Raw genomic sequence first — 14,028 nt, 5'->3', positions numbered from 1 at the left:
CAACATAATTATATTCTAACCACAGCAGCAAAGAGCATGATTTTAAAAAGAAGCAAACACTAGGCCAATGGTAGAGGAAAAATTGCTGAAACGGTTTTGATGGCAGGTACAGTCGATAGGTATTCTCCATTTCTTCAGAAGAACTGGGAACCATGAAACAATGAGTGTTATGTCCTCAAGACATGGAGATGAAAACCAATTTAAGAAGAAACAAAGTAAAAGGGAAAAAAAAAACCAAACTACCATAATGGAGACCTGTGACCGTGCTGTACATCTTCTCCATGCCTTTGGTTTCTCTTCAGTAAGCAGGAGCCTTGATTCAGCAAAAGATTTTGAGTTCTTCAGTGCAAGATTACTTAATGCATAAATGTTTCTGGGGTATTGATTCAATCATATAGTTAAAATGGGATATGAATTACCCTGCTAGATCAATATTTAGGAAGTATAAATATTCAACAGCTCAGTGTCAAGTCCTTAATGCTTAGAAAATTCAGTCCCACACTTTGCAATTTCATGAAATTTTAATATATGAAAATAGTACTGTTTATTTGTCAAAGTTTGCAAAAAAATAAACTGCATTCACTTTAAGTTTTCTTTACAAGTGAAGCAACAAAGAATTATAATTTATATAATTTTTTATAACAACAAGAAAGGGATTAGCATTCTTAATTTTAATTTGGTGGTTTGCAAGTACTTGGCAATAAAGTTTGATTTTCTTTCTATTTTTTCTTTTACAGCAGGGATAAATAAAGATTTCTCATATATTACAGCACACTTGTCCTTCACAACAGATCCGCTTTCCAATTCACAGAAAAGTAAGTCTTACATTCAGCAACGCATAACTAAGCGCAACTTACTGAAGTCCATTCAGCACATTCAGTTCCCAAAGCACAGTGACATAAATGATTAACTTCCGTGGACACACAGAATGCTTTAAGCTATTCTGAGGCAAAAGACCTTTAATGCACACAACTCATGACCATGACCACGACCTCAGCTGTGCGAAAGCCTTCTGCTTCTGTAAAACAAAGATGGACATCTCATACCTTCCCAAGACTTTTCTTAATGAAATAACCCACTAACTTCTGTGGTCTCTGCTGATACTCCACAAGTACATCATGTGAGCTACTAATCTGATCCCCTTCAAGCCGATTCAGAAGAGTGACACACACTACGGCAGCTAGAAATTAAAAGACAGCATTAGTTAGGAATGACATTCTGGCACTTCTACAGACCAAAATCATAAGCAATTGAACGAACAGCTAGAAGATTAAAAATATGAGAGAAAATAAATCTCAAAAAGCGCTGCACAATACCATAAGATGCTAGGGGACTAGCATGCTGTGGATGATATAAAAAAAAATGTTACAAATAGTTTAAAGACAACTGATCACTACATTAATAAAGCAAGAGCTCTCAGGAGCTGCAGGTACTTATTGTTATACCATGATTCTTATGTTTTTCTGGATAGGAATTGTATTTCATAAGTATCCAGGACCAGACTGGTAGGAAGTGATCAGAGATGCTATTCTAGAAGATGTGGTTATAGCCCTTCACTATCTACCTTATCCCCAACTCAAATCCCTATACTGTAGATGCCATCCCTCGGGAACCAGCAGATGAGCCGCTTTGACATTCGTGGATGGGGAGAACTGCAAATGCATGAGGATCTCATGGATTGTCTCAGGCTCATCTGCTGCCTTTTGGTACTCAGAGCCCCAAAGGTAAAATCCCTCCTTTCACTCCAGCTGAGCTCTACCATCGCTCTTCTGTATCTGGAGTTTCTGCTAGTGGCAATTTGCAGAGCACAGGCAGTGATACACATTACAGACCTACAAAGTAGAGACAGCAGAAAGGACCAGGCTCCCTAATGACTCAGGGATACAATAGGTCGGATTTTTTCATCGTTCTCAAGTCAGTCAGAACTGAGGATGCTTGATACCCAACAAAGCCAGGTTGGATGGGCCTTTGAGCAACCTGCTCTAGTGGAAGGTGTCCCTGCCCATGGCAGAGGGGTTGGAACTATGTGATCTTCAACTTCCAGCTCTAACCATTCTATGATTCTATATAACTGTTGGCCTTTTTCTTATTTTTTCTTCATTTCGTCTTCCTTGAGTTTAAAGAAGTTTGAGAAACATCAGTGGTTTAAACTGGCAAATTCCTTGCCAAGGAAAGTGAGAGACTACAGTTAACATAGTAAGTAGAAAGGCACTAGATTACATTATTTGTAATTGCCTAATTTTTTTTCTGATCTTTACTGAAAATTAGTTAGCTTGTGTAAAAAAATGAAAACCTCATTTTATGATTAGGAATGGTTTATTCATGATGCTACTAGAAATCTTCAGCTGTTTAAAAATTAAAGCCATAAATCTACGCAAAATACTTATATTTTCAATTTGATATGAAAGTATAGAAAGTGATTATAGTTTTATGTACATGAGAATCACCTGGTTGCTTAAATTAACCAGTTGCTTCCTGTAAACTTCAAAAACTAAATGAAGAAAACAAATTAATGCTACGGGGTAATTAGGTACTTTAATTATTTATGTGCTTGCCATGGGCTGGAATAGCAAATGACGGAACTAAACTGTGTAAGAACTACGTGAGGAAGTTTGTTTGATTTGTATCATATGTATTCACAACTTATGCAATCATAGCAAAAAAACTATAACCAAAACTGTTGGGTTTGTGTTTGTTTTTTTTTTTTTTCACATGCAGAAGGTATGTTAACACCTCATTCACAGGTTTTACCACAAATCCCCTGCAATGCAGAAAACTTTGTGTAACTTGAATAAAATGACTTTAAGTTAGTTTACCTTTGACACCGCTGAGATTACACATTGCAGCAAATACAGAAGACTCCATCTCTATGTTTCTGACGCCAGAATCATAAGCTTCCTTCAAATACTGCAGTTTCTCTTCTTCATTATATAAGCAGATTGCACCATCCAACCTGCCCTGTCCTAGAAAGCAATTTTGTAGAAATTTTCAGTGATGAAGCCACAGAACAAATTCAGTTTCATAAACATCTAATTATTGCAGTTTCCCCTATACAGCGTCCAGCTTTTACTACTACTCTTTATTTTCATGCACAAGACAAATAGGACAAAGTGATTCTTAGTTACTGCTAGAGCTTCTACATTTTACTTGTATTTCTTATAAAGCGAATCATGGTAATTTAATTGCTCTTCTCCAGCTTAAATTCTCAAATTCATAAACAAAACCAAAATAGTAGCTTTCTGCATGTGCAGCATACTTCAAAATTCAGCAACAAACTTTAAGCTGTATGGAAGTGCTGCATTTTTTTTCTGTTTAATCATTGTCTAGAAAAACTGCCAGGCTTGAAAATGTTTTCCTGATACTTCCTTAGACAGATGAACACTCTATTACTTACAGACTCTCTAGGGTAAGAAATGAAGAGTCTTTTATGCTAACTAGCTAATATTATTGTAACTTTTTGAGATTAGTTTATTCAAATTATTCAAGAATAATACCTATAGATAAAACAGCAGCAGGTTGTGTACAGTAAAGTTAAATTACACTGTGTTTTAGTATCTTTTTTGTTTTCAGGAGATGTACTCCTAAATTAATGCCCTTGAGCCTGTTTTCAGTTTTCGCTGTATGAGTTGAAAACATTCCTGACACTTTTTTTTAGTGTTGCTTGCACCCGCGATTGGTGTCTGAGGAGATACCCAAACTGACAGTGTCTGCTTCTGACCAAGCCTGAGCACTGGTATGAAAACCACGTGTCCCCCTGTGCATTGCACCCTTTGTCACCTATCCAGTAACAGCCAGAGAATGTAGTATCAGGTGCCACCTACACTCTGTTCTCGCAAGATTTGAAAGATGCTTCTGAATAGACTTGGGACATCAGAAAAGCACCTGAATGCCCACACGTTTACCCAAAGTAAGCCTTGGAGGTTTTCCTCTCCTACGTAGCAGCATTGACACAACTCAGCAAAATATTGTCTTCAGTTGTCTGATCACTCTTTTCCTCAAAATGTGCACAGGAAACAAGTTCCAAAACTTTTAGAAAGATTTACTTTAGATACTTAACCAGTGAAAATAAACCAAAGAACAAACAGCAACAAATAATTCTCTAATCCTCTAGGATGCCTCAGTAAATCACAGAAATTTTGTGACAATGATACCTAACTGATGAGTATGTGAAAAGTATATAGTAGACTACATGTATTTCAGAGGAGGTATTAGAGCTGGGGGGAAATAAACCTCCACAAAATTATACATTCAATACAGCGAACTGCTTGATTTTACATATATGAAAAACAGGTTAATTACGGTTGACAAGACAACTCAAAGTAGGGAATGCGTTCTATTCAGTGAACTGGAACCTTCACATTAAAAAAAAAATCACTCAATATTTATCTGTTGCCACTTACCAACATACTTCTGTTAGTCTATCTCCAGCCTTACCTTCATAGAAATCCAAAGTGCACATAGTGTTTCCAATGACTGTATTGAATTGATTGATTTCTCTACTGCACTGCATCAGTTCCTTAGCTAGCTGTTCATCTAGGTTTGTACTGCGAATCACAGTCTTTCCCAGAACAACCTGTTCAAACTGAGGTTTGAAGGTGGCATCTACAGACTGCCTAGTTATAACCACTGAGCCTGGCTCCAGACCTGCAGGGAAAAAGAAAAAAAAAAAAAAAAACCAACAAAGATATAGCTTCACAATGCAGTTAATGCTTTGTTTCCACACACATAAAATATACATCTTGACCAAATCCTGCTTCTTTTAAAGTTGGCAATTTTGCCCCTGAATTCACCAAGAGAATTTATTTGTGCATGCCTAGATGCTTCAGTTTATTATTACAAATAATTTTTGAATGAACGAAATTTTACTTTTTCACTACATATTCTTTCTTATCTCATACAGGACAGGAATGTCCTTCTCTTCACTTTGTCAGATCTCCTAAGTATGTTTTCTCTATCCAGAGAGGCTGTGCAAAACTGTTCTGACCATCAGTCACTCACTTGCAGAGAGATGCTTTACTCTCCTACAAAGATGTATTGGTTTGAAGAAAAAAAGAAATCAAGATGGGAAATACCTATTCCACCAGAGGTGCCAATGCGAATAATGGTTATGTTGGAACACTTGGCATGATGCAACAGTTTGATCAGCTCATGCAGCATGATTGAAATAGAAGGAATGCCCATACCATGCTGAAATGAAAGCAGAAATTCATATTTGACATTCACAGAGACAATGCAAAATATATACAGAAGAAGGAGCTGGACAATACCTCCATCCTGCTATTTTTTTTGCAAACGTCACTTAACTCACTCCCAAAGAAACCCTAACATATGAGCCTACTGAAAGGCTACTGTGGATAAACAGAAAGATCCCCACTGGCTTTCATGGACTACAGATGAAGTGCAATATTTCTAAAAATCATGAATTATGAAATATTTACATTCTCAAAAGTATAAGCAGTGTCCTTGACTAATAGCTGACAAATGCACTTCATCACAGAACATTTCTTAAACACAAGAAAAACCCCACTCTGATTTTTTTTACCAACCTGAACTGCTAGGGAATAGTTAAGCTAATTTTTTTTCAAAACACAGACACTTTGGTTTAGTCACAAAGTTCAGCAAATATAAGTCAACCTTAACTTGCATGATAATACGGTAATTACAATTCAAAAGAAAGAATGCAGAATGATACTACAGCTATGCAATTGCAATTGAAGTATGTAATCGTATTTACAAATTCAAGATATTAAGTTTTAAAATGCATACATGAGTTGGCAGCAGAAGTCCAATGGAATGCTACTCTTAAGCTATGTTAGCACATTTGACAATGCCACTACAGATACTTAGCTCTGGATGTGACACAGCTGTTTTTTCCAGTTCTCCACATGCATTGAGTGACCTTTTTTTCCCCATTACTCAGGATACAGAATAGGGAGAAGGCAACAGTAAGTCTGCTCTAAAAATTTATACGGCCATTCCTGCAACACCTCAGGGGTACACTGAGGAAAAAGGAGGCAAGAAAGGAATAAAGGTCTCAGAGATTTGCCCTCTTAGGGGAAAAAGGAATTCTTAATTAGCTGACTGCACTGTTTTGAGCATGGCTGACACAAACTTAAAAATCTGCCTCCGTCTATTAAGTGTTTAAAAGAAATGTGCACTCATATTTTCTGCTTTGAACAGCATTATTGAACTGTGTCCCATACCTGATTAAGTGAGGTACTTACACTGACTGACAAAACAGGTCCCACTTTGTACATTGCATAACGGTCAGTTCCCGCACAGATGTTAGGATAGTCACCACTGGGGCTACCAAGCCCCAGTTCTTCAGCTATGTAGGCGATAAAAGCTTTCATCCGTGAAGGACTTCCTCCAACACATACAAACTGGGCGGACAGTATTCAACAAAACAAAATCAATTGCCTGTTTCAGTATGTCAAAGAACATGCAAGATCAACATGAGTATGCAAACACCCTCAGTTCACACAAAGCTATTCCCAGATGTGGTTTTTCTCGTGGTTATTATAAAAGTCCATGAAGAAAAATCTGGGGGGGAGGAGCGGGGAACACACATGGACAAACCCAAAACCTTCTGAATAGCACTCAAATGCCTTCATCCCATTCAAACTAGTACAAGACAGATATTGGCTTGAAGGCCCCCCAAAAGGGAGTACTACCTGAATGGAGACTGCAGCATTTGCCTTTTTACTAGATGAAAAGACGGAGTCAGAAACAATTATTCCCAATTCTGATCGATATTGAAAGTGACAAGAACCCACAAAATCTCCTCCCCTTTCCATTCATTCCTCAGTTGCTGGTATGCTAACACATTTAGTCTTACACTTCCACCTTCTGCAGAAAAGCTTAGGCTTGCTGAATGAAATGAAGCATTTTACCTTTACATCTCCAAACAATGCCGGAAAATCATGGGTACCAGTCCCAAGAGCAAAATGGTACAGGATGTCTTCTTTCATTTTCTCCAGGTGAGGGTTGCAGAGATGGATAAAATTCTCTCTGCCAGGACAGCAGCATTGTGAAACATATAGAGTATATACAAACCCCTACACTGAATAGATGCTAATTTTGCAAAGTCAAGTAGCAAAAGTTGGGAAATGCCACACCTAAGTATGCCTGCACTACCTTATTTTGGTTCCTCATGCATTACTTTAAGGAAATCCTACATTTCATGACTACCTTACATCTTGTAATAAATAACAAGTTATATTTAACATAACATTCATTGCAAAAGATGAAATTGCCGAAGAAAAGCCCAGACATTAGGATGCATTTGCAACAGCATAACCTTTATCTTAAACAATATTAAAGCTGTGAATCAGGGTGGGTCTTTATGGTGAGCAGAACGATAGAAGCAGGACCAGGGAATATTCAATAGACCACCTTACTACACAGACAATTTATAGCAAAGCTGAAAATCAAAACTGGCCTCTGTATTTTGAGTAACCCTGCTAGCCACTTGAGAGGGGTGGGGAGATTTGCGCTTTATAGACAGGCCCAAAGAGAATTTTTAGCAATTTGGCTCAGTGTAACTCTGTCATCCAGCCAGCAGAAAAAAACTCTATGGCATGAGACTGGTAACAACAGCACAGAGGATCTGAAGCAGGAGAACAAAAAGCAAATGGAAATCTGGAGCAAAGAAAAAAACATGGAAGAGGGAAAAAAAAAAACATGTAAGAAAAAGGGAAAGAGGAAGAGGTCAAAAGAATTCACTTCCTCTTAAGTTGCTTCCTGTAAGGAAGTGATACAGCTTAAAAAAAAAAAAAGAAAATTAATCTTTCTGAAGAACCAGCAAGCTACAAGGCAAGAAGGGAAAACTGAACTACTTAGCATGTGGAATTGCCTTCATGGAAAATTTGGTAGTAGACTAAGTAAACTGAATGATTCATAAAATGTCTGCCTTCTGTGCTTGATGTTTTAAGTTCAGTTGAAACAGGTAGGAAAGACTAGTCAATATTCACAAGCCTAAGCAAAATACTGGCCAATACTTCAAAGTAGTTCCCAAGAGTTGAAATCAAGCAACAAATATCCTCCAGACACAAGAAGATGACTTAATAGCTTAATGAAGGCTCACTGCAGTCACAGCATGTCTCAGCAAATTCAAAGTGCTTTGTCAAAGGGACAAACAAGAGAGTTTGCCTGGAGTGTATGCAAACAACTGTTAAGACTTTGCAGGAACAACTCTGAAGCCTAAACATAGGTGTTTAGTACTACTTTAGATGTTTTAGGTTATCTTGTCTGTCTTCTAATGCCTCTCCAAAAGGGCAGTGCTTTTCTACAGGTCCTATCTGCCAAGCCTATGCAGGATGTACATGTTATCTTAAGAAGCCTAAAGTGACACAGATGCCCCGACTGAGGTCGCTGAACTGTTCCTTGGAAAGCAAAGCTAACAGTTACAACCCCAATATTCTGAGTGTATCAATTGTTTCTGTTCTTGAAATTCTCTCTCCAATGTCCAGCAGCAGCTACGCAACCCAAGAAAGAGGTATCATCCCAATCCACCCTCTTGTCCCTGCCCACCAGACTAACACCTTCAGCAATTAGAAAAGCAGCCCAACAAAGTGGGTGGTTCATTCGCCCCTTCAGTAGTAATTTCTCTCCATCTCCCACATGCCTCATTTGCCTCTCTTTGTACAAATCCTGCCTGAGGTAGAACCAAAGGCTTTGGTCCCCTTTCTTCTTCCCTCCGAGAGACCTGTTCAAAACCCTGGGAGAAATAAAGAGCGGGTTTACAGCTCTGCAGAAAGGTGCAGACAGCCCAGGAGTTTGCCAGCTCACACAAGCAGAATTCCCAGGCTAACTCCTCTGAATTATTCCTGTTGGGTTTTGTGGGACTCTCTACCCATATTTAATGGATAACTCACTAATGCAGATCAAATAGCTGGCTGTGCTGAGGTTTAATGGAATGGCTTTTACATGCAAATAGGATATGATTTGAAATCACTTTACAATTTGTTCTCAGGCAAGCAAAAAATATTTCCTTCTTTATGAGAATACCAGCAATAAAAGCTTCTCTACAGGAAATAAACTGGGAAAAGGCGAGGCCTCTGCTAAAAGTACAGGGAAATTAATGCGGTATGTGCCAACACCACTGTCTCGTGCCTGGCCTAAATACTTCCCAGCAGTGCCTGTATTTCACCTTTTTCATCTCATACCCTACCAGAAACACTCTTCAACCCACATGTCACTGCAGCTAGGGGCTGTTACTAACTTGCACTGGTTATCTGCCAGATCTAATTGCAGACTTGGACCCTGGGGTAAAATGGGCAATAAAAGTAAGCATATTACTCTGTGTACACAGGACCAATGCCACCAATTTACAGTAGAGGCAAAGTTTGCCTGATAAAAATCTTCGGCCTGTAACTCTAAGGAGCAGATAATTTATTCCCCTCACACTCTTGTAAAGCACCTACAACTTCAGGGGGTTTAACCAAAACCTGAGTATCTGAGGCCTAAATGTGCATGTGTGGTTTTACCAAAATAAGCTTAAAGTACAGATTAGAGAAACAAACTGAAATATTTGTTCAAACTCTTGAAGCATGTAGGTCTGGCCATATGCAGCAACCAAAGTCAACATTTCAACAGCTCACCGGATTAAAAAAATAAAGAAATAAAAACATCACCTATGCTTGGAAAAATTCACTGTAGTGATAAATGAAAATGGCTAGCCAGCAAAGGCCCTCTCTGTAGGTGTGTTTAAAGCAGATAAAGATTCCATTTGTCAAAACAGCTTCTCTAGATACTTGATGTTATAATCAATATTTGTATCATAAACTAAATGAGAGCATAATGAGTTTGGGGAGGAAGGTAAGTGTAAACTTCAACAAGATAATTCGTTTCTGAATCTTACTTTGAAGACTGTTCATCATCAGTTTTCTTCTCATTTGAGATACCAGGAGCCATGTATGCTTATACCTAGAATTATATTTAAAAAAAAAAGATAAGTGCACCAGAATAGTCCCATCTGTAAAGTCAGCATCATTAATAGCGATAGAAACTTTCTATGTAGATGATACTGTCATGAATATTAACCCCCCCAAAATAATTCAGCCACAGTACAGCATTTATAACTGTAGCAAAAGGAGCATCTCTGATCTTTTATGGCCAAGCATCACCACTTCCAAACCACTGAAGCTTAAACTAACCCCTTGCTAAGGTAACCCCCGTGTCACCACTACTTCTGTTCTGTGGTATACGTAACACCTGGCTGATGGGCCAGAGAGAGGTAAGTCTCAAAGCTAACTAAGTAATCCTCTTTCTTCTGTATCTCCCACAGCAACAATGGCCGCTGAACTAGCTTTAGCCCCCTTTCCCATCTGGCTCCAGAAGGTCTCTAAAGCTCATCTCTAACCGTCATATGCCTGAAACCTGAGTCCAGGAAGCATTTTACTCATAATATCCTCTTCATTAAACTCCTCCTACTGACCTTACGAGCATTTCTATCTGCCCCAGCCTGAGGGCGAGGAGGACTAAACCAAACACGACTCCAAAAAGTTACAGCACTCTAGTTTATCATCCGTCTTGAATATCTTTTTTTCCTAATCCATTACCCTAACCTAAAAAAAAAAAAATAATTCTCCTTTCTGCATTCTTCTTTACACTTAAATAGGCAAATGTATCACTGAGGCTTTGGTGCTGATATGATGACAAAACTCTAATTATAGAACAATTTGTTTGTTATCATTTTCAGAAATTATTAAGGCTACGTGCCAATGTTGGTACTTTCTGGAAATGCCCTTACAGGAAGTACTGAATCACAGTTTTGCTCTACCCTGCCTTACAAATAGCCTGACAGCACATAGATTATAAAAGAGACAGGATTGTAATCCTTAAAAACCCCAGGACTACACTACAAGGAAATAGAAAGAAATTAGTCTTGCAATAGAATTACGTAACACGTGAATTTTGAAAGAACTGAAGAACCAAACAAAATAAACCTGATGTCTGCCTGTTAAAAGCCACTGAATAATGGAAATACATTAAAGTTTATAAGGATGATTAGTTTTCTTCATTTAAAATATTAACCTTTATTAAATAGACTTCACATGTACTAGATGTACTAAATGTATACTAGAATCCATGCTCAAAGAAGTAAAGTATAAAAGTTGCATTTAGAATCAATTATGCATCCTTATGGTCATCTGATTAGTCAGTTACTACAGGGTATCACTACTATACCGTGTACATTATGGAAAAAATGCATAATTTTTTCCAAGAAAACTACAGTGCCACAAGTCCTAATAGCAAGGAGTTAAAAGATAAGAAGAAGAAACACCAAAGCGATTTTTATGCACTTAAGATGATAAATAGCTGCAAATAAACTGAGGATATTCATTCAGCTGCTGTACATAGTGTTAAGCAACCACGTGACTTTTAACAGCGTTCTTGGTTCTGTGATCCCCTAAGTAATGATGTATTTAAAAAAAAACCTGAGAACAAAGTTCTGACAGTCCAAAGGTCCAGAATACCCTCTCCAACAGCGCCCAACAGGAGATGCCTTGGCAGGAACAGAAGAAAGGAGCAAGAAGAAAGCAGTTTTCCCATGGCAGACCCTTCCGGCAATCAGGTAGCAGCTGACAGGCAGCCAAGTAAATATAAAGCCACATAATTTGCACCCTGGCTAAACAAACGGAAATTTTGATAGCCACGTTGAAAGTTTCAGCAGCCTTCCTCTGCCAAAGCTAAAACTGATGTTCAAGAACAACATGCTCCCAGCAGGACTTGGCTCAAGACAGGGCACGGCCCCCTTCAGCACCCGTGCAAATGCTCTCACCGATGGTTTACAACTATGCAGAATCCATTATCATTACGACCCCTCCTTTTTTTCTCTCTGCCCCCCCTCCCCTTTCTTTTTTAAAAGTAAAACCTTAGTGAACAGCATCTTTAAGGAAAAGCTCTCGTTTGGTGTCGATCCATCCCTCAGAAAAACTGGTGCCCCGCTGCCAATTCGATTTTCACCCCGCGGTTTCCCTCTTGAGGCCGCACCGCCACCCAACCCACAGCCCACCCGCGATGCACATCGCTGCCGGCCCAGCCGACCTCCACGGCCCCGCTCCCGCCACCCCCGCCTCGGACACCGACGGCGGCACCCACCCGGCGAGACCTCTGCTGCCCACGGCTCCCCCTCCACCCAGCCGGCGGCAGCCACGTTTCCGCCGCTAATCCCTCGTCCCGCGTCCCCCTTCCGCGGGGGTTTCGCCGCCCGGCGGTGCCGCCGCGGCCGCCCCGCCACCTGCCCGGCGGCCGAGAGAGGACGGCGGGATGCGCCCGTCTCCCCGCGCCCTGCCGTGCTGTGCGGCGGCCGGCGGGGCTCGGCTCTCACCTGGGGCGGCGGGGAACCGCCGCTGGCAACCGAGGAGGGCCTTTCGCTTGCAACCGGACGGGCTGCGGGACGCGCCGGCCGAGCCGCCTCCCGGCTGCGCCGGGCGGACACCGCCCCGCCCCGGGTGGGGGCCGCCCGCCCCACCGGGCGCCGTTAACTCCCTGCGCGCCGGCGGGCGGGAGCGCAGCGGCGGCGAGTGGCCGCGCCGGCGGCGGGGCCTGCGGGGCGGCCGGCCCGGCTGCGTGGCCATGGCGGAGGCGGCGGGGGGCTGCGGGCAGCGGTGAGGGGCGGAGGGATGTCTGGATGTTGCTATCTTTGTCGATGTGTATTCGTACAGACTGCCCTTGTGTGCACTCCTTGTGCCAGCACTGGGAGAAACCAGCACTGATGACTTCTGCTAATAGAACGGAATAGAATAGTTCAGTTGGAAGGGACCTACGACCAACCAGTCCAGGTGCCTGACCAACTCAGGGTGGGTCAAGTTAAAGCATGTTGTTAAGGGCATTGTGCAAATGCCTCTTGAACACTGACAGGCTTGGGGTATCGACCTCCTCTCTAGGAAGCCTGTTCCAGGGTGTGACCACCCTCTTGGTAAAGAAAAGCTTCCTAATGTCACGTCTGAACCTCCCCCGGTGCAGCTCTGAACCATTCCCACACATCCTATCGCTGGGTACCAGGGAGAAGAGATCAGCACCTCCCTCTCCACTTCCCCTCCTCAGGAAGCTGTAGACAGCAACGATGTCGCCCCTCAGCCCCCTTTTCTCCAAACTAGACAAGCCCGAAGTCCTCAGCCACTCCTCACAGGGCATTCCTTCATCCCTTTCACCAGCTTTGTTGCCCTCCTCTGGATGCATTCAAGGATCTTCACATCCTTCTTAAGTTGTGGGGCCCAGAACTGCACAAAGGGAGGCTGCATCAACACTGAATACAGTGGGATAATCCCCTCTTTTGACCGGCTGGTTATGCTGTGTGGAATGCACCCCAGGATGCAGTTTGGCCTCTTGGCTGCCAGGGCACACTGCTGACTCATATTGAGCCTGCTGCCCACCAGCATCCCCAGATCCCTTTCTGCAGGGCTGGTCTCCAGCCACACCTCTCCCAATTTATACCTAAACCTCCTCCCTAAATCACGACATTGTGCCCAGCTTTACTCTCCTCTAGGAGCAGAATCTGGCATTTGGACTTGTTAAATTTCATCCCATCAATCATAGCCCAATGCTCCAATCTATCTAGATCCCTCTGCAAGGCCTCTTGTCCTTCAAGAGAGTCAACAGCACCTCCCAGTTTGGTATCATCAGCAAATTTGCTAATAATGCATTCAACTCCTGCATCCAGACAGTTGATAAATATGTTGAACAGAACTGGCCCTGGAATTGAACGCTGAGGAACACCGCTGGTGACAGGTCACCAGCCAGACATAGCCCCATTCACTACAACCCTTCGAGCTCTACCCTTCAGCCAGTTCTTCACCCAGTGCACCACGAACCTGCTTATCCCATGGTTGGACAACTTGTCCAGAAGGATACTGTGAGGGACAGTATCAAAATCCTTACTAAAAAAAAAAACAGAAAAACTACATCTACCACCTTCCCTTCATCCACTAGGTGGGTGACCTTATCATAGAAGGATATCAAATTAGTTAAACAGGACTTTCCCTTTATGAACACACGTTGATTCTGCCTTTAAATGCCTTT

General features: G+C 41.5%; 1 protein-coding gene across 1 annotated transcript; it reads right to left on the bottom strand.

The window, feature by feature from the left end:
* Positions 1 to 502: 502 nt before the first annotated feature.
* UPP1 (uridine phosphorylase 1) lies at positions 503 to 12,412 on the bottom strand. The gene is made up of 8 exons (XM_082479978.1): positions 12,335 to 12,412; positions 9,863 to 9,927; positions 6,894 to 7,011; positions 6,225 to 6,383; positions 5,073 to 5,187; positions 4,435 to 4,644; positions 2,817 to 2,963; positions 503 to 1,180 (listed from the first exon to the last, which is right to left on the bottom strand). The coding sequence occupies exons 2-8, from the start codon at positions 9,913 to 9,915 to the stop codon at positions 1,041 to 1,043; spliced, it is 942 nt and encodes a 313-aa protein (XP_082336104.1). The 5' UTR covers positions 9,916 to 9,927; positions 12,335 to 12,412; the 3' UTR covers positions 503 to 1,040.
* Positions 12,413 to 14,028: the final 1,616 nt, after the last annotated feature.

This window comes from Vanellus vanellus (genome assembly GCF_965231255.1).
Source record: "Vanellus vanellus genome assembly, chromosome: 2".
Taxonomy (NCBI): Eukaryota; Metazoa; Chordata; class Aves; order Charadriiformes; family Charadriidae; genus Vanellus; species Vanellus vanellus.
This window is presented reverse-complemented; position numbering and strand designations above follow the sequence as displayed.

Bases quoted from the DNA above. Each gene is read 5' to 3' on its own strand.
- UPP1 (XM_082479978.1), bottom strand. From the start codon at position 9,915: ATGGCTCCTGGTATCTCAAATGAGAAGAAAACTGATGATGAACAGTCT. The intron at 6,384-6,893 runs GTAAAATGCTTC...CTGTCCGCCCAG, and splicing joins CATTGTTTGGAGATGTAAAG to TTTGTATGTGTTGGAGGAAG. The intron at 5,188-6,224 runs GTAAGTACCTCA...CTTTCATTTCAG, and splicing joins GACCTGTTTTGTCAGTCAGT to CATGGTATGGGCATTCCTTC.